The 18,570-nt window shown below is 43.0% G+C and overlaps 3 protein-coding genes across 8 annotated transcripts in view; 1 reads left to right on the top strand and 2 right to left on the bottom strand.

The window, feature by feature from the left end:
• Positions 1-8,475, bottom strand: part of LOC147151427 (LIM and calponin homology domains-containing protein 1-like) — a 56,988-nt gene extending 48,513 nt beyond the window's left edge. For all 5 annotated transcript variants that reach the window (XM_086021265.1, XM_086021289.1, XM_086021300.1 and 2 more), the window contains exon 1: positions 7,868-8,475. In XM_086021265.1, coding sequence (XP_085877391.1) covers positions 7,868-7,957 — 90 coding nt within the window. In that variant the 5' untranslated portion in view covers positions 7,958-8,475. The remainder of the gene's footprint in view (positions 1-7,867) is intronic.
• Positions 7,994-13,711, top strand: LOC147151426 (transmembrane O-methyltransferase-like). Of its 2 annotated transcripts, none has more exons than XM_086021321.1 (5): positions 7,994-8,190; positions 9,758-9,812; positions 11,479-11,778; positions 12,936-13,132; positions 13,322-13,711. In XM_086021321.1, the coding sequence occupies exons 3-5, from the start codon at positions 11,517-11,519 to the stop codon at positions 13,643-13,645; spliced, it is 783 nt and encodes a 260-aa protein (XP_085877447.1). In that variant the 5' UTR covers positions 7,994-8,190; positions 9,758-9,812; positions 11,479-11,516; the 3' UTR covers positions 13,646-13,711. The 2 variants fall into 2 exon arrangements, with proteins under 2 accessions (XP_085877447.1, XP_085877438.1); XM_086021312.1 differs by lacking the exon at positions 7,994-8,190 and adding an exon at positions 8,766-9,141.
• A 496-nt stretch (positions 13,712-14,207) lies between these two features.
• LOC147151425 (cathepsin Z-like) lies at positions 14,208-17,004 on the bottom strand. Its single transcript, XM_086017865.1, has 6 exons — positions 16,838-17,004; positions 16,227-16,390; positions 15,723-15,902; positions 15,113-15,263; positions 14,480-14,642; positions 14,208-14,416 (listed from the first exon to the last, which is right to left on the bottom strand). The coding sequence occupies exons 1-6, from the start codon at positions 16,957-16,959 to the stop codon at positions 14,294-14,296; spliced, it is 903 nt and encodes a 300-aa protein (XP_085873991.1). The 5' UTR covers positions 16,960-17,004; the 3' UTR covers positions 14,208-14,293.
• Positions 17,005-18,570: the final 1,566 nt, after the last annotated feature.

The raw sequence follows: 18,570 nt of genomic DNA, 5'->3' as shown, positions 1-18,570 counted from the left end.
TGTTCAACCTATATTTAATTGAATACACTACAAATATAAGATACTTCAAACTGATAATTCCAGACCCGTCTCCCGATGACAATGTGCATGAAGCGTAAATTACGACAACGGAGATCCCGGATTGTTGAACAGCTGAAGCTGTACATCAAGCAAGAATGGGAAAGAATTCCACCTACAAAAGCTTCAACAATTAGTGTCCTCAGTTCCCAAACGTCTATTAAATGTTAAAAGACACGGTGATGTAACACAGTGGTAAACATGACCCTGTCCAAGCTTTTTGGGAATGTGTTGCAGCCATACAATTCTAAGTTAATGATTATTTGCTAAAAACAAAGTTTATCAGTTTGAACATGAAAAATCTTGTCTTTGTAGTGTATTCAATTAAATATAGGTTGAACATGATTTGCAAATCATTGTACAGTGGTACTTCTACTTATGGTTGTCTCTTCATACGAAATCTTCAAGTTACGAAACGCCTCAACAGGAAAATATTGCCTCCTGTTTTGTAAGAAATTTCAGGATACGAAAGGTAAAAACGGTATGGGTTGCTAGTCGCAGCTCCAGAGTTTCCTGAACGCAACATATTCATAGCTGCTCTGCTATTGGCTATTACCTAGCATCTTCCTGGCATCCCGTTGGCTAAGAGGGACCTCTACCGTATGTGTCTATGTGTGTCGGTAGACAGGTAGATAGATAGATATGTGATAGATATGTCTATGCAGTGTCCTCGTCAGTCGTCTCTCAGGCCATGAGGTGTTCCGATAGTTTGACGTGAATTAGAAACGAGGAAAAGAAAAAAAGGAGATTTTTTTTTTGTCCATACAAACAAAGGAAGAGATAATAGAAAAGTATGAAAAAGGGATGCGTTTGGTTGATCTCGCCAAAGAATATGACCGTAATGTATCGACAGTTGCCACGTGATTAAATCAGTTGTTTATAAAACGCCAGGCAAAAACCACTTCTGAGAGAGAACATGAACCAAAGAGGACAATTAAAAAAGGAAAAGGGACAGCAATTAAAAGGTAAACGACCATTTTTATTCCTTACTCTATTCTTTGGTTTTTACATTATGCACAACTCTCATTTATTGTGCAATTGTAACATGTATTTGTTACATGTTTTGATGCATTTTTATGCTTTATAAAACATTTATGTCTGAATATTGGGGGGCTTGGAACGGATTAGGGCATTTACATGGAAAACACGTCTCTACTTAGAAAATTTTCCACTTAAGAAATTTCTTCCAGAACCAATTAATTTCGTAAGTAGAGGCACCACTGTATTTTGTTTTTATTGACATTTTACACAATATCCCAACTTCAATGGAATTGGGGTTGTACTGCACCTGAAGCCGGAAATGCCCCTTTCCCACATCAGTCCGCGTTTAAATGCTTAACATACTGGAAATGGATCTCAATTTAACTTGGCAAAGGCATCCGATTTGTATTCCGTTAACTCCCATCTTGGAATAGCGTGTACGATCCTGACCTTCTGTAGTATAGCATGGCTTTTCAGATCAACAGAGCGTTCTGAATTGATGGAGACATTTCTCAATCCGGCCTAAAAGCTTCTAAAATGACCCTCCCTGTTTGCTTGCAATCAATGTGCATTTTTTGAGGGGGGAAATGACGGGAATGTCTGACACTCAACACATCCATCCGTCATCTCGTGGAAAGAATGCCAATGAAGTTGGAATGACATCATGGAAGAATTCTGGAGTGACAGCAAGACGTGTGTACACACAACTTCCAAGGTAGCCCGGAGGAAAAAAGACAGGAATATGTGCGGGGTGTCGCCTTTCGAGGGATTGTGCCGTTGCGACATCCGATTTACAGGTGACGCTCGCTGGGATTTTCCGACCGGCTGATGAAGACCATGGTTTGGGTCCTGCCACACTGAACATTTTTGGAGCATGTCTGAATGCAGAAATGACAACAAGGATGACATTTTAGCCGGTAAAATTAAGTAATCGTGACGGCTGCCTTAACGAAAGCATTTTAGATGTGTGTTTCAATTCTAAATCACATTGTACACATAAATCAGCTGTGACGGTTTGACATTTTTTGATACAGGTAGTTGAAGCGTAAGCGTGTGATAAAACATTTACATTTGGATCACACTGCCTGTAATCAAGATTTTTGAACATCCCTGTTCTGTATGACTGGCATGCACAAGGACAAGGACGACCCAGTACTTTTCTGCTTTACGGGGATGGGCCTGCATGTTTACGGTTAAGTATTCAACGAATACACCAACTTACATTTTTTTTTTTCCAAAAAATTCAATCATTTACAGTTCTGTTGCTCTTTCTGAAATGCCCTCAAATTCCACAAGACGCTAAAAAAGCCTATATAGGAATCTGTCTCCAGGAAATACATTGAAGTGATACATTTCTGCTCAGTGACAAGCTTTGTATGTCAGGGAGGAGCAAAATTTAACCTGGGTTGCTAGTGGAATATATAGAGAGTTGTCTGCCACATTTGCATATACCTATGCATTTATAATCTGGAAGGCTTTTGATTTTTCAAGGGTAATGTTGTCAGATGAGTTTGAAATTATACTGACCCATTTACGCTTGGTAGTATATTGTCAGTTGAAACAACTAATTTAGGCAATTATAAACATTTTGGAGATGAGGGGTCTGAATACTGGACATGTTTGAGCACAGCTTGGTATCTACACTGTAGCATCAAGGCTGGAACAGACGCAGACAAATGGCAGGTCATCTATTACCAACACCGATGCACTGAAGCATCCGGAAAGCTGTCAACTTTTGGCGAACCAAAGCCTCAGGTCCTGATAAGATCCATGATACAATAGAGAAAAAATAAGCAGTCTTGGACTGAGCGCCTGGCTCCTGAATGAGGAGGCCTCATTCTATTCATTCATTCATTCATTTACAGTGACCTGCCTCTGATTCCCTGGGGTGAGGCAGCTAGTGAGCGTAACCAGGTGGCCAACGATACCAGCCCACTCCTTCCCTGAGGGTGGAAGAGCGAGGGAAGAACAACAACGTAATTGCGCTATCAGTTACCTATTCAGCTCCGTGCACTGATTCCATTCAGATTCCGGGTCAACGGAAGCTCTTTGGAAGATGCCAACAAGCCTTGCAGGAATTTGATGAAATGATGGCTCAAACTTTGGAGGATCTTTTTATTGTGTGTGTGTGTGTGTGTGTGAGGTGTGTCGGGTGTACAAAACAACCAAACTTAGATTGAATTATTGTCATTGATGGAAATTGAACAGGTTGTGATCATATTAAACTTGCTCAGTAAACATACGAGTTAAGTGTGTTGTTATAAAACCTAATCCAAAAAAAAAAAACCTATACTTTTTAATAAAAGCATTCGACATAAGGATAAATCTGTTTATGGCTGATGAATTTGGTTAGTGTTTCAAACTTTTATTATTGGTACTACCGTATTATCGCGTTAGAGAAAAAAAGTGGTAGAATGAAGACGAAAATTCTCACCAAAGATGAAGAACAAGATGATGTGAGGTAGTCTAATATTTTTTGTTCAATATTTTATTTTTCTAATGTTTTTGTATTTCTGTGGGTTTTTTTTAAATATTTTTGTCTAATGATTGGTATTTTATAGTTTGTATTACTTTCTAATATATCGTCTATATTTTGTCATTTTCATTCAATATTTTGTCAGTTTTGTATTATTTTCTAATATTTTTGTCTCATCACACCTCTCCAGGTCTACGGGTACCGGCAGGCCAAGCGGAATGCGGCTCTGGCGGTTGCTGAGGCAAAAACCCGGGTGTGGGAGAAGTTCGGGGAGGCCATGGAAAATGACTTCCGGACGGCTTCGAGGAAATTCTGGTCCACCATCCGGCGTCTCAGGAGGGGGAAGCAGTGCACCATTAACACTGTTTATAGTGGAGATGGGGTGCTGCTGACCTCAACTCGGGACGTTGTGGGTCGGTGGGGAGAGTACTTCGAAGACCTCCTCAATTCCACCGACACGCCTTCCACTGAGGAAGCAGAGCCTGGAGACTCTGAGGTGGGCTCTCCTATCTCTGGGGTTGAAGTCACCGAGGTAGTCAAAAAGCTCCTCGGTGGCAGAGCCCCGGGGGTGGATGAGATCCGCCCGGAGTTCATAAAGGCTCTGGATGTTGAGGGGCTGTCATGGTTGACACGTCTCTTCAACATCGCGTGGACATCGGGGACAGTGCCTCTGGATTGGCAGACCGGGGTGGTGGTCCCCCTTTTTAAGAAGGGGGACCGGAGGGTGTGCTCCAATTACAGAGGGATCACACTCCTCAGCCTCCCCGGCAAGGTCTATTCAGGGGTGCTGGAGAGGAGGGTCCGTCGGAAGGTCGAATCCCGGATTCAGGAGGAGCAATGTGGTTTTCGTCCTGGCCGTGGAACAGTGGACCAGCTCTACACCCTCAGCAGGGTCCTCGAGGGTGCATGGGAGTTTGCCCAACCGGTCTACATGTGTTTTGTGGACTTGGAGAAGGCGTTCGACCGTGTCCCTCGGGGAGTTCTGTGGGGGGTGCTTCGGGAGTACGGGGTACCGAGCCCCCTGATAAGGGCTGTCCGGTCCCTGTACCACCGATGCCAGAGTTTGGTCCGAATTGCCGGCAGTAAGTCGGATTTGTTTCCTGTGGGCGTTGGACTCCGCCAAGGCTGCCCTTTGTCACCGATTCTGTTCATAACCTTTATGGACAGAATTTCTAGGCGCAGCCGAGGTGTCGAGGGGGTCCGGTTTGGTGGCCTCAGTATTGCATCTCTGCTTTTTGCAGATGATGTAGTACTGTTGGCTTCTTCAAGCCGCGATCTCCAACTCTCGCTGGAGCGGTTCGCAGCCGAGTGTGAAACGGTCGGAATGAAGATCAGCACCTCCAAATCTGAGACCATGGTCCTCAGTCGGAAAAGGGTGGCGTGCCCTCTCCAGGTCGGGGATGAGATTCTGCCCCAAGTGGAGGAGTTCAAGTATCTTGGGGTCTTGTTCACGAGTGAGGGTAAGATGGAACGGGAGATCGACAGGCGGATCGGTGCAGCGTCTGCTGTGATGCGGACCCTGTATCGGTCTGTCGTGGTGAAGAAGGAGCTTAGCCGAAAGGCGAAGCTCTCAATTTACCGGTCGATCTACGTTCCTACTCTCACCTATGGTCATGAGCTGTGGGTCATGACCGAAAGAACAAGATCTCGGATACAAGCGGCCGAAATGGGTTTCCTTCGCAGGGTGTCTGGGCTCTCCCTTAGAGATAGGGTGAGAAGTTCGGCCATCCGGGAGGGACTCAGAGTCGAGCCGCTGCTCCTCCGCGTCGAGAGGAGCCAGTTGAGGTGGCTCGGGCATCTGATTAGGATGCCTCCTGGACGCCTCCCTGGTGAGGTGTTCCGGGCATGTCCCACCGGCAGGAGACCCCGAGGACGACCCAGAACACGCTGGAGAGACTATGTCTCCCGGCTTGCCTGGGAACGCCTTGGGATCCTTCCGGAAGAGCTGGAGGATGTTGCTGGGGAGAGGGAAGTCTGGGCTTCCCTGCTGAAGCTGCTGCCTCCGCGACCCGACTTCGGATAAGCGGGAGATAATGGATGGATTTTTGTCTCATACTTATATTAATTTCAAATATTTGTGCATTTTTCATATACTATTTATTTCATACTTATTTTGTATTATGGTAAAATACCTTGTCTAGTATTTTTTGTTTCTTTTAATAAATTTGCATTTTAAATTTTGTAGGGCTGTCACTATGAAATATTTTCAGAATCAACTGATGATGATGATGTTGATAACGAATGATGGGGCCACACATTTTCATCAGTGCTACTAGGGGATCGCACACTTTCTAATCAGGTGTATGACAAAAATGCCCTTTTAAATATGGACCAATATGTGCCGGTCCACCAATGGCAAAAATCTACGGTATGTATCACAGCAATGCTTCGGGAAAATTGGGGGATTGAGTGGGGATTCCAACCAATTTTTCAAAAAATGCTGACAAACCAACAAAATACATTTTCCACGAAAACGGGGTTCAACTCCTCCCAAAAATCAAAACAAAAAAAAATATTGGAAAAAAATCCACTAACAGGTGAAACATGTTTGTCATTAAATATTATAATATTTGGGGCGGGGAGGGATTAATCAAGTGGCCACTATTTGTGTCAACAGATAGCATGTGAGGGGGGTAAGTGGAGGCTTCAAAAAAAGAGGCCTCCAAATACCTTGCTGTGGCCCCGATGCATCGACTCAATCACTGAAATGATGTGTTTATCAGATACTGTATGCCAGCCTTTGTGTCACCTCACTAAGCTGTGGCTGCATTCCGCCGAACAACAATAAAAAAAAAAAAAAAAGATAACAAGCCATTCAGAGTTTTCATGCGGTGGACTGACTGAGTGATACAACAAGTCAAAAGCGATGAGTTGCTGTCACTGAAATTCTCCCCGGAGGGAAACAAAACGGCGCTTGTGTGCTGATTGTTGGGCCGGCCTCACGGCTTGGCAACGGGGCAAAAATCCATTCCACATGATGCGCTCATTGTTTCTGCTGGCACACTTCAAATATGGATCATATCTCATTATCTTGGAGCTGCTTTGCTCATTTATGCTCCACTCGGGGATTATTTAAAACCAGTGGTGCACAAACTTAGGCTCCTGGCCCAAATTGCGGTCTATTTTTATTGGGTCACAGAGGCTTTTGATTCAAATTTGTCCAGTGTTGTCTTCACCATTAATTTCTATGAAGACGTCAAGTATAATTATGTCATTTTATACATTTAGATATCGCTACATATTGTGCAGTTTTTCTTCCATTGTTTCGATAATCACATAACTGCTGTATCCAGTTATTTCCATCACTGTTAGCTAAATATCATGATACAATGTATTGATATCACTCACACAAACATCCAATATCAAAACTCTCCATTCAATTTGTTTTGGTAAACAGCAAATTAAGTCACAACACTGTCGAGAATGCAGCAGATCATTGGCATTGTATTTTAGCAAACCAACTGTTGAATGTTAAAATATTGCGACTTACGCTTTTGTGATCCCTCCTAATACACTAACGGCTCATATCGATTTTGTCGCACATCCGACTTTGGGCACTGCCCAATCTATCGTGATCAGCTTTGTTCATCTGTGTGTGCCAGTGACATACGTATATTGACAGGCAGAACAATGACATGCTCTACCACAGATGACAGAAGGTACAATTAACTTGTTGTCCACTTGATCTCATTCATACAACAGAATAACAATTTGGGCTTCAACTAAGTAATTTTGAGATGAGCGCATCATTGTTTCAGTCCTTTTTTCATGAGTTTAATATCAGACTTCCATCCACATTTAGGAAAGGACTAACTCCAATATTAAGATATCTGAGTCAGTGGTTTTGTTTAACCATATCCGAAGTGAGCATCACGCGAGCAAAACAATATTGTCACTAGAATCATACCGTGCAAATGCAGCATTGTATGTGCAGCGTTAAAAAAAAAAAAACAGAAAACCGCCAAGAGTAGTAAAGTCGACTTACTGTACTTGTGAATTCCTGCCAAAGGCGAAATTAACCTGTGTATGCACCTGTTGCCATTCATGCAAAAGAACAATAGCGTTGTGTTCAACTAAACAGGGCCAGGTTTAACACTTAAGATGATGTGTGAGTAAATTTAAACGAGATCATTACGTCCATATTGTGTACGTTATGTGTCTGTAAAATATGTGGCTTGCCTCAATAACGGTTCGAATACACGACTTTTTTTTTTCAAACGAATGTCATCGTACGTCACCTTTCAACAGGTGACGAGGCGATGATGTTGCAAGGTGACAGGATGCAAATTGCAAACAAAACATCAAACAATATGCACAACACGACACCTTGCCTCTGTCAAACGAGCAGCTCACCTCAATCCATTTCTGTGCCTCCAGGAAAGCGGACGCGGTCACCGGCTGATGCTGATGCGACTGTCCGGTGTGTGCCACCGGACTTGCCATAGTCAGTTTTGTCAAAAATAAATCTAAGCTGGTCGCTGTCGCTGTTATTCCAAGTTGGTCGGCCTCCGGCGGTTATGTCGCAGTAGCAGCACCGGCGAGACAGTCGAGCCACGGTGGCTCCCCTCCGTTTGAGCTCCACGGAAACTGTGTGGCGGCGGGCCGGGCGGGCTGCGGAGAAGGGGGAGAGTGGGAGGCAAGCACAAAGCTCGCTCCAGTCAGCTACACTGGTTCCGGTAGGGACGCGCACAATCTAAACCCAAAATAAAGCAACACGCAGGTGTCCATTTTATGATCCTGCCTCTTGGTCGCCTGACGTTTTAAAGACGACAATTCGCGATAGCTGTTCATGGACAGGTTAACATCTTTATAACGTGTCATGTGTACATTTATCGTGCGCTCTTGCGATTAAAACAAATAAATTAAAAAAAAGAGGAAATATAAGAATGCTGTCGAAGGCAAAAGATCTTTCGATCCAACCACCTCTTAACCATTGCTACTCTCCATTGCAATCGCCCCAAACTCGGTGTATCCCAAGCTGATTGGTTTACCATGGTCACCACCTGGGACCCGCAGCGGTTTTTTTAATTATTTAATTAATTAATTAATTTATTTATTTATTTATTTTAACTGGTTAGTTCAAACAATGTAATTACAATTTTGAACCAAATTGTTTATATTATATCAAGTTTAAAAATTTTATGGTCACTCACAATACACGTGATCAAAACGGCACGCTCTCATTGGTGTGTATACCGCAATGTAGGCGAGGCTAGTATAAATAACCTCGTAGTACTGCATTAGCTTTTATTTGTATTTACGTCCAAAGGACGTGAGTAGCATAGGTGTCTTGTAATATTAAACGCAGTAATAAAACGCAGTCGTATAGTATGTCAAGTCTAAATATATAAATACTGTACAATTTACGTTAATGTACGTTTCTGCGATCTCAAACCAGGTGATCGGATTCGTGTGCCAGCAGCCAGCTATACGGAACTAGTCTGTATTAGCTTTGATTTTCAATTCCTTTATTTCTTTTTTTTTACGACGGGAAGGATTCGCTTAAGCGTTTTTACTATAATATTGAAGAAAAAAAGAATAAAATGGTGTTTTGTACAGTAATGATTTGACGTTATCGGCAATGTCACAAGTGATCAAGAGGATGCGGTTGGCGTGCCAGCTGCAAGGTGGGCGGGATATATATATAAAACATCTTACATTTCATGATACATTTACACTACAGTAATAGATTAATTCAATTGTCTACATGCAATGGTAGCTCAGGTTCGGTTCAGATTTACTGTGTAGCAAGGAGTGGGTCCTTGTTAGCCTCAAAATCAAGATTTAACGTTATGGGAGTGTTGCAATCTGTTAAAAGGGCTGTCATGATGATTTGGCGTCTAATGTTAAATGCCCAATATGTGCTCTTATTGTGAAACTAAAACGGATTTGCCAGACTACTATGGCTTCTTTCTGGCTAGCTTGATGCAGGCGGACTGATGGGACGCTGCAGTGTCCAAACTGCAACTGCAATATTAATCTTAAATTAATTTTTTAAAAAAAGGCTATGTTATTATGTGTGCAATTACACAATTGTTGAATGTTCGATTTTATTAGCGTGGGTAGGTGTAATGATGTGTCTCTGAGATGCTCAACGGTGTCCATGCTCCACAAGGCTTCCTGGATACCAGCAACGAAAGTCAAATAATGTAGTTGACTTGTGTGCGTGCGCGTGTGTGTGTGTGTGCGTGTGCGTGTGCCCGTGTGTGTGCGTGTGCGTGTGTTTTTGTGGTTTATATGCAGTCAGCTGTTGCATCTGTGCCTGACAGGACACACGCACACAATCTGCACTATTTTGGTAAGTGTACTGCATCACTCCTGTTTTACAGCTTTAAATTAATTTAATCAATTTCTTTTTAACATGTTTTATAATTCATTGCATACTTCGCTCGTAAAGCGAGCAAATGTGTTTAACAACAAATGTTGACAAATTGACCTTAACTCATGCAATTAATGTTTGTATTTTATATTAAAATATATAAAAAATAGCAGTTGTTATAATTAAGGAATATACTAATTTAAGAAAATATATTCATACAGATTTCTCTATGGTTTACAATTTAAAAAGAGATACCATTGTTCATCAACAGAGGGAGCCAAAGATTAACTTGATTGAAATAGCTTGTCGATTGCAATCAGGTTTCATGTCGTGTTGTTACCGCTTATCCTCCCAAGGGTCGCGGGCGTGCTGGAGCCTATCCCAGCCGTCATCGGGAAGTAGGCGGGGGACACCCTGAATTGGTTGCCAGCCAATCGCAGGGCACACAGAGACAAACAAAACAACCACACTCATAATCACACCTAGGGGCAATTTAGAGTGGCCAATCAACTTACCATGCATGTTTTTGGAATGTGGGAGGAAACCGGAGTACCCGGAGAAAACCCACGCAGGTACGGGGAGAACATGCAAACTCCACACAGGGAGGCCGGAGCCGGGATCGAACCCACAACCTCTGAACTGTGAGGCGGACGTGATAACCAGTCGTCCACCGTGCCCCCCCTTGTTCATTATCCATCCATCCATCCATTATCTATAACGCTTATCCTCGCAAGGGTCGCGGGGCATGCTGGAGCCTATCCCAGCTGTCTTCGGGCTCTGTAGGCGGGGGACACCCTGAATTGGTTGCCAGCCAATCGCAGGGCACACAGAGACAAACATCCACACTCACAATCACACCTAGGGGCAATTTAGAGTGTCCAATCAACTTAACATGCATGTTTTTGGAATGTGGGAGTAAACCGGAGTACCCGGAGAAAACCCAACAGGCACGGGGAGAACATGCAAACCCCACACAGGGAGACCGGGGCCAGGATCGAACCCACGACCTCAACTGTGAGGCGGACGTGCTAACCAGCCGACGACCACCGTGCCGCCCTTGTTCATTATTTACTTGCAAATTACGATGTGTAATATTTAAAATAAAATTATTAATTTATTTCATTTTGAGGACCTTTACAAAATTCCAAAAACATGCATGGTTGATTGGACACTCTAAATTGCCCCTAGGTGTGATTGTGAGTGCGGATGTTTGTCTCTGTGTGCCCTGCGATTGGCTGGCGACCAATTCAGGGTGTCCCCCGCCTACTGCCAGAAGACAGCTGGGATAGGCTCCAGCACGCCTTGCGACCCTTGTGAGGATAAGCGGTATAGGTAATGGATGGATGGATGGGTCCCTTCTGGTGTTATTGACATGGCCACCAGGTGGCAATATTATGCTGTCATGCAGGCACAAATGAAGACTTTCAGCTACCGTGACTCAGTGATTTGCTGTAATATTAATCAGTTGTATTTTGCGCAGGATAAAGAATATATCCCTCTGAGTATTGTTATATTGACAGTATACACGTTTGCTGCACTGTTTGTGGTTGAATATAATATAATACAAGCTTCGCACAGCAAACACTATGAAAAAATAAAAAAGTCACTTCTCTACAATGTCTTGTCATCATTCATTCCTCTGCAGATTTTGGAGACTCAAAAACGTCACACTGTACCGTCAAAATGGCCGCTTTGCTGATGGTGACATCCATGCCGCTGCTTCCTGCCATCATGCTGGCGTTGGGTCGCCGTCGTGCCCGAGTGGCTCAGTTGTGTCGCGGCGCGCTGGCTTGGATGGTGCGGCTACTGCAGGGACACCCTTGCGCCAAGAGCACGCACGCCTTTGTCTTCTCCAGGTGCATCCACGGCAACGCCGGCAGTGTCCTGGAGACCTTTGACAAATACGCAGAGACACATGCCTCCGCCGCGGTCGGCCCGCAGATTGGTCAGTGTGCGCCAGTTCAAATGTAAACATAATGTTACCCCTCATTTTCGCAATTTTTGCTTTTTTGGAACCTATTGTCTGCTATTGACTGAGAAACTCACCTATTTGCTCTTTTGTACTCAGGCTAAAGCTCTGTATAATATATAAATCTTATAATATAAGCATTGCTTTGCCGCCATCTCGTTCCATTTTGGTGCCGAGGAACTATGTTGACGTTCATGAGTAATTTGTAGTGCTTTGCCGCCATCTTGTAGCAGCTATAGGCAATTATAAACCTCTCTGGAGGGGGCGATTTCTCGCGAATTTTGCTCTTTGGCAAAGTCTTTGGTCTTCCACAACTAAGGGAACATTAAGCAGCTCTGCCTGTTTGTGGTTTGCTATTTTTGGATTCACCTATATGTATATTTTGTGAAACCCATCCTCAGGTTTTGCCTTAAAGTGAAAGTCAACCCAAATACTTTCTTGACAATAAGTGCTTCCACTAATCCAAACTATTCTGATTAATCTAGAGTTGGTGGAATATGAGTTAAGATAGTGGCCATTTTGTCACTTGCTGTCAGCTGAAAATGACATCACAGCTGCTCAGGGCTCATGTAACCACCAATCATGGCTCAGCTTCAGAAAACAGGTGAGCTGTGATTGGTCGTTACCTGAGCAAGTGACAGCAAGTGACAAAATGGACGCCCCGTGAGACGGAAAACCCAGGTGGCTTTTACTGCTTATCTCATATTCCACAAACGTAATATTAATCAGACTGTTGAATGTCTGTGTTTAGACTAGTGGGGACACATAGAACATAGTATTGTAAAGAAATTTTACACTCTGGGGTTCACTTCCTCTTTCAAACTCACTTATTTGCAGTTTTTGTACTCATTCTGTAAATACGTTGAAGTGATACATGTTAACAAAGAGAACAAAATCTTCATATTGTTTTTTAAACATCAACAGTAGCAACACTGTGGTATAGGCAGTTTGTGCTGCCCCTATTTAATTGATACCAGTGACGTCAGTCGTTTTCTGACTATAAGCTTACCGTTGAGCTTCTTGCAGAGCATGTTCAGTATGTCAGAAAGGTGTATGATTTAAGACAATAAAAACTACCCACCTGGAAAAAATAAAACCAGTTGTCTTTAATCACTTGTGTTGTGTGAACTCAGGTCAAGCCTTGGATGAGGTAGTCCAGCGCTTGCGTCCCTCTCAGGTGCTGGAACTGGGCATGCACTGCGGCTACAGCTCAGTGCTCCTGCTGCGCCTGCTGCCCCCTGATGGAAAGCTGTACACGGTGGAGCGGGACCCCGCGGTGGCCGACCTCGGGGAAGAGATCATCCTGGTGGCCGGCTTCAAACACACTCAAGTAGGGGAGTCCTGAAAATTGTGCAGGTCAAAATAAGATTACCTTGAATCCTCCAAAGGGTAAAATATGACTACTGTAAATCCTGCAAAAGTTGTGCAGGTTAAAAAAGATTACTATATACAATAATCTACTTATTGACGAGTTCTGCATTCCAAATAGTCTTCAAAGCAAATAATGGCAACTATGTAGTTCCAGGTATTGACAGGCAGCTCAGGGGAGATCATCCCAACACTGCGCACTTTTCTGGAATCAGCTCCAGGGACAAGCGACACCTTCAACCTGGTGCTCATGGACCACGACCCCCAGCAGTACCTTGTGGACCTGCTGGCTCTGGAGAGCCAGGGTCTGCTCTGCCCCTCAGGCTGCTCCATCGTTCTGATCATCAGGAACCAGAGGGACAAAAGTCTGGAGGACCTGAAGGAACTGATCCAAGCAAGATCGGATTGTTACAGCGTTAAGTCGCAGGTTCACGGGATGGTGGAGCTCTTCTTCCAGAAAAGCAGCACCCAATGACACTGATTCCCATAGAAAGTTATTTCAAACTCTGAACCCTAAGCAGTTTGTTTCAAACCCATCTTACGTGCGTAAAAATAAAACTTAGATTTTGAATATAAATATGAAGCAGTTTGTTGATACATTGCAGGTGTGGGCGCAGGAAGCTGTGCGTTAGTGGAACTTGACATGCTTATCACTGTAATGCGTGAACCGTTTCTAACAATGTACAGTACTTCCAATTGATTCTGAAAGCAGACAAACGGAGCATTGTATTGACACCACAGGGGGAAGAAAGTTCAATATTGTACTGCTACCAAGTATGGCCCGCAATGGCAGGAGGCCCAACCAGCCAGTCTTGTGCATGTTAAAATATGTTTGCCTTTTTCAAGTATTTGTCAGTTTTCACCCCATAGTATCAAATAGTTTTTATCCTTGGCCTCGATCGAGTTTGAAATTTTAGTATTGTGACAACCTTACCTGGTACTAGCAAGAGGTGGTGTCAGCCACCCCAAAAAAAAAACAAAAACAAAAAAAAAACAAAAAAAAAAAAACATGATTTGATCATCAAAAGGCCACAAGCTTTCTGTAACAAGTTTATTTTCACCAATTATCAAATACAACACTAAAATATTCTCCAATGGACCCCCCCCCCCAAAAAAAACCCATCTAATATGTTGTTGGTACAATGATGTCCCCATACATGCAGTCTTCCTCCAAAGCCAGGTTGTAGAGGGGTCCACTTCCTCCTTTGTAGGCACTAGTCACGATCCTAAGCCAGCCCCTCTCACCCTGTAGAGAGAGTCGAGTTAGACCAGACGTTGGCAGTTGCCATCTTGGCACTTGATGACTCACCCAAGGCTCCCCCCAGGAATTGCGTACGATCCAGTATTCCGTGCCGTTTTCCACACCCCAGCCGGCCACCGACACAATGTGGTTGATCTCAGGAGCCTTAACGTATTCCATGTACAACCCGCCGGTGTAGCGGTCCAGTTTCTCTGTAGCCATGATTGCACAGCTGCATGATGGGCAGAGAATATAATTACATGACAAGAGCACCTAAGTGGCTCTATGAGTTTGCACAAGCACTGACTATGGAGTCGGATACATTTTTTAAAGGTCACTTGGAAAAGACTGGTTCAAACTAAAATGGCAGACTTCCTGTTTTAAGGCATGGCCTCATGAGACTGGATGTCTGCTCATGATAGACATGCCTACTAAATGTAATGTAGTCCATGCAGTGGAACTACACACATCTGTTTAGGTAGCAATTCGCAAACTCTCGGTAAGGTTAAATTCTGAAATGCAATTGATATGGATAAAAGCCCCCAAAAACGGCCACTTCAAACCAAGTGGTAGACTACACATCTTTTAAAAAAAAAAAAAAAGTCTACATTTAATAGTAACAAGAAGCTCGTTTTGAGAGTTCAATATTTCCAGCTTAACTCAATACAGCCTGTAGAGGTTTTCAAAAGAACTTTAGAAAACCTGATTGGGCCTCTTGTGTAGATTTCCGCCATCATATTGTCCCGTCCTGAGATGGCTCCGTAGTCACCGACTCTCCACAGAGTGTAGTTCTGCACTTTGTCACATTGCCCAAAAGTCAAGCATGTCCCGCATGCATTGAAAGGATGACATTCTGCAGCCAGAATACGCAAAGATTGTTATACAAAGTTGAAGAAAAAAAAAAAAAAAAAAAAATTAAGTACAATACTGCAGTGTGGTACCTGAGCCTTAATACCACCACAATCACAATTATAGAATCCATCAATACTAGACCCAAAAGTAACTGTACCATATACAGGGTATAAAGCGCCAATTTAAAATTTGATTGGTAGAAGAATCTGTCAAATTATTAATATACTGCAGTTAAAGTTGCATTGGCCAGCACTTATTCTGAAGGCCCTGGGTGGACTTTATTTCACCCCCCCAAAAAAAAATAAATAAATAAAAACCACACTCTTAAGACACTTGGAAAAATTTCATGGAAGAGATTAGAATTTAAGTTGTAGGTCATTGCTTCTGATAGCATTTAGGGCAGCAGAGAAACCCTTGCTGGCACACCATTCATACTACACACATTAGCTGTGCTGCTCACTTTGATCAATGGCCTGGTAGTTATTGCAGGTCTCATCCGGAATGCCGCTTTTGTGGGCGTACTCCCACACGCCACCGTGATCACCCCCATGACAAGTACCCGAGTCAGCACAGTCAAGCACATGCTGGACTGACAAGTAGGCTGAAGGCCAGGCTGCTCTCCGCTTGATATTGATGCGATCTGGGGGAAGAATAAAAAAAAAAGCATCGTCATTTAAGATACTCGTGGAGACACCATTTGTCCCTTTGTACTGAAGTTTCAGAGTCTTAGTCAAGTACAAGAGTTGACAAAAATGTCAGTACTTTTGCCACCACTGACGAGCAAAACAAAAATTGAAGCTTAAAATTGTAGCAAAAATAGCCTTCATTTTCATCTTTGTCAATCACAAGCTTTCAGAGCTCAATTTTAGTATACATCTATGTACAAATTGTTGAAAAAAAAAAAAGTCAAAAACGAATGAAAAATACAAAAAGGTATAACCTGACTATTGGAACCCCACCTCACCTGCCATTGCGCTGGTGCTGCCATGGGCCCAGCAGGACCCGCAGTACTGAGGGATGTGCTGGTTCCTGGTAGCACTGACATAGTTGACGCCATTCACATTCCTCCAGTCCCACGTCTTTGGCAGCTGGACCAGGTTGAGAATCTCATGTGGCCGAAGTGCACTTCTAAGAGAGAGAGCGATAATGGGGTAGATGCTACCAACAGGCATCCTCCGTGTATGACATTTACCCAAAAGTTCACAGGATTAGACAAACTGCTGCCTGACCAAGAGAGGAGGAAGGAAAAAGACCCTTTTAAACTGATTCTTTTCCCATGTTCAAGCATTTGATTATTGAAGCTCCAGAGCAAAGTGCCCAAGCTAATTTGGATTGGTGCCTGCCCATCAAGGATGAAATACAAACACATATGTCAAGTCTGACCAAACAGAGTGAGATGCCCAGGCTTACTCTGATTGTTGCCAATTCCAAAAAGAACCAAAGCAGACAAATGCTTACCTAGCACCCCTAAACACCTGTAGTACTTTATTGCTCTGTGTCACTGTCCCCTCATATACTCTAACCGCCCCCCAAATCACCCCTAACTACCAAACTACACAACAAATAGGAACTCACTTGACTCCCCAGTTTGATTTCCGAGGCACAGGCCGGTAACAGTGCGGCCTTTCACCGAGAACACTTCCTGCCCAAACAGCAGGCCATGCAAACAGAAGGACACAACACAACAGGAGAGACATGTTGAATGACCTCCAGTGCAGCCTAGCCAGGTATAAATGTGCAAGTTTGAGAAGGAGGAAGCTGAATATGCCAATTTGGCTTGATTGAAATCACCTGGGAGTTACAGCCAGTCTGCCATTGGCCCAATTAGACACATGACGGCATATAGGTTCACCTTTTAGCCGGCTCAACATGCTAAAAAAACAAACACAAATTTTGGCTAGCAGCTGTGTCTTGGTGAAAATGTATGTATTTTAGAGGTCACGAAGACGACCCCTCCAAAATGACTCAGTAGCGCTCTAACTAGCCCCTTAACCTCAGTTTGACTGATTAACATGAAACTCAATCTATCATAACAGGACACTCGAAAAAGCCTCAAGTACCCATGCCTGAAATTGAACAAGACATCATCCATTTTGATTTAATCCAGACATTTTGGATAGAATGTGGGGTTCACGCTTGACAAACTGCTACAACGGACTTTGTTTATATAAGCCCCAATTAGAAGCGGACATGCCGGAGAGATGAGCAACACTAAATTGCTCATCTTTTTTTTAAATTTTACTATGCTGTATTATGTAGGTTAAGCATGGCGTCCAAGTTTACGATTTGGAGTAACCTGGTGATGCAAGGGCCTGATCATCTCTGCCTTAATTATTATTATTATTATTATTATTATTATCGTCATAAAAATCTATATCAGTCAATATTTATCATTCACTTTTATTTATGTATTTAATGTGTATGGTTTATCCACACTGCATTACGTTAAAAAACTACTGAGATGTAACGACAAAAAACCTCCACTTGATGACGCTCTCTGACTTCTACAACTACAACGTGTGCCGTTTGATTCAGTCCGTAATTGAAACGTGAACAGCACGCATTTGAAGCCACATTTTACTCTTTTTCTTTTCTTTTCTTTTTTTTTTGAACAAATGCCTAGATGATGTATCTACTTATAAATGTTGTCATTTCTCTCCACTAGTATGAGATTTTCACATATACACACACGTGACCTACGCCTTAATTAAATATACGCGTTACATTAAAACACGTTTGCTAAAGATGTACACATACATACTGCACATACTGTACCTATATGCATGCATTCACATATGCATACACACTGCATGCATATTTTATAAATAACCCTTCATTCATGTTGTATTAATGTACAGACATGCACCTACACAAACACATCCAACACACATACGCTGACATACACGTAACATACGCGTATATTACACACATGGTCAAACATACTGACGTACAAATTTAGGGGCGGATCGTAGGTATCAGCACAGAGGGGGCGGAGCATTCTCGATGGGCCCTTGTGAAAGTAAAACAAACAGACGTATTGGGCAGCTGTGACGTTTCAATTAAGCCTCGGTGGATGTCAGCAACTGCCATCTACAAGGATACAATCATATACATAAACTGTTCTTACTATTATACAGTATTGTGCGTGTATATATTGCTACTGCTTACTGTATTTTATGCTGTTAGTGCACCTCCTTTTTCCCCCTTTACATGCATTCTATCTACACACCTGTTGACAGAGGCACTGAAAAACATGCTCTACATACATTACTATAAATATATATATGCATACATGTGTGGAAAAAAAA

Source organism: Filicampus tigris, chromosome 2, assembly GCF_054856515.1.
Source record: "Filicampus tigris isolate MCC_2025a chromosome 2, RoL_Ftig_1.0, whole genome shotgun sequence".
Classification (NCBI taxonomy): domain Eukaryota; kingdom Metazoa; phylum Chordata; class Actinopteri; order Syngnathiformes; family Syngnathidae; genus Filicampus; species Filicampus tigris.
The sequence above is the reverse complement of the archived record's forward strand: the minus strand, read 5'-3'. Positions and strand labels throughout refer to the sequence as shown.

Coding starts and splice junctions, on each gene's coding strand:
- LOC147151426 (XM_086021321.1), top strand. CDS start 11,517: ATGGCCGCTTTGCTGATGGTGACATCCATGCCGCTGCTTCCTGCCATC. Junction 11,779..12,935: donor CGCGGTCGGCCCGCAGATTG/GTCAGTGTGCGC, acceptor GTGTGAACTCAG/GTCAAGCCTTGGATGAGGTA. Junction 13,133..13,321: donor CCGGCTTCAAACACACTCAA/GTAGGGGAGTCC, acceptor GCAACTATGTAG/TTCCAGGTATTGACAGGCAG.
- LOC147151425 (XM_086017865.1), bottom strand. CDS start 16,959: ATGTCTCTCCTGTTGTGTTGTGTCCTTCTGTTTGCATGGCCTGCTGTT. Junction 15,903..16,226: donor CAGCACCAGCGCAATGGCAG/GTGAGGTGGGGT, acceptor TTCTTCCCCCAG/ATCGCATCAATATCAAGCGG. Junction 15,264..15,722: donor CTACCAGGCCATTGATCAAA/GTGAGCAGCACA, acceptor TTCTGGCTGCAG/AATGTCATCCTTTCAATGCA.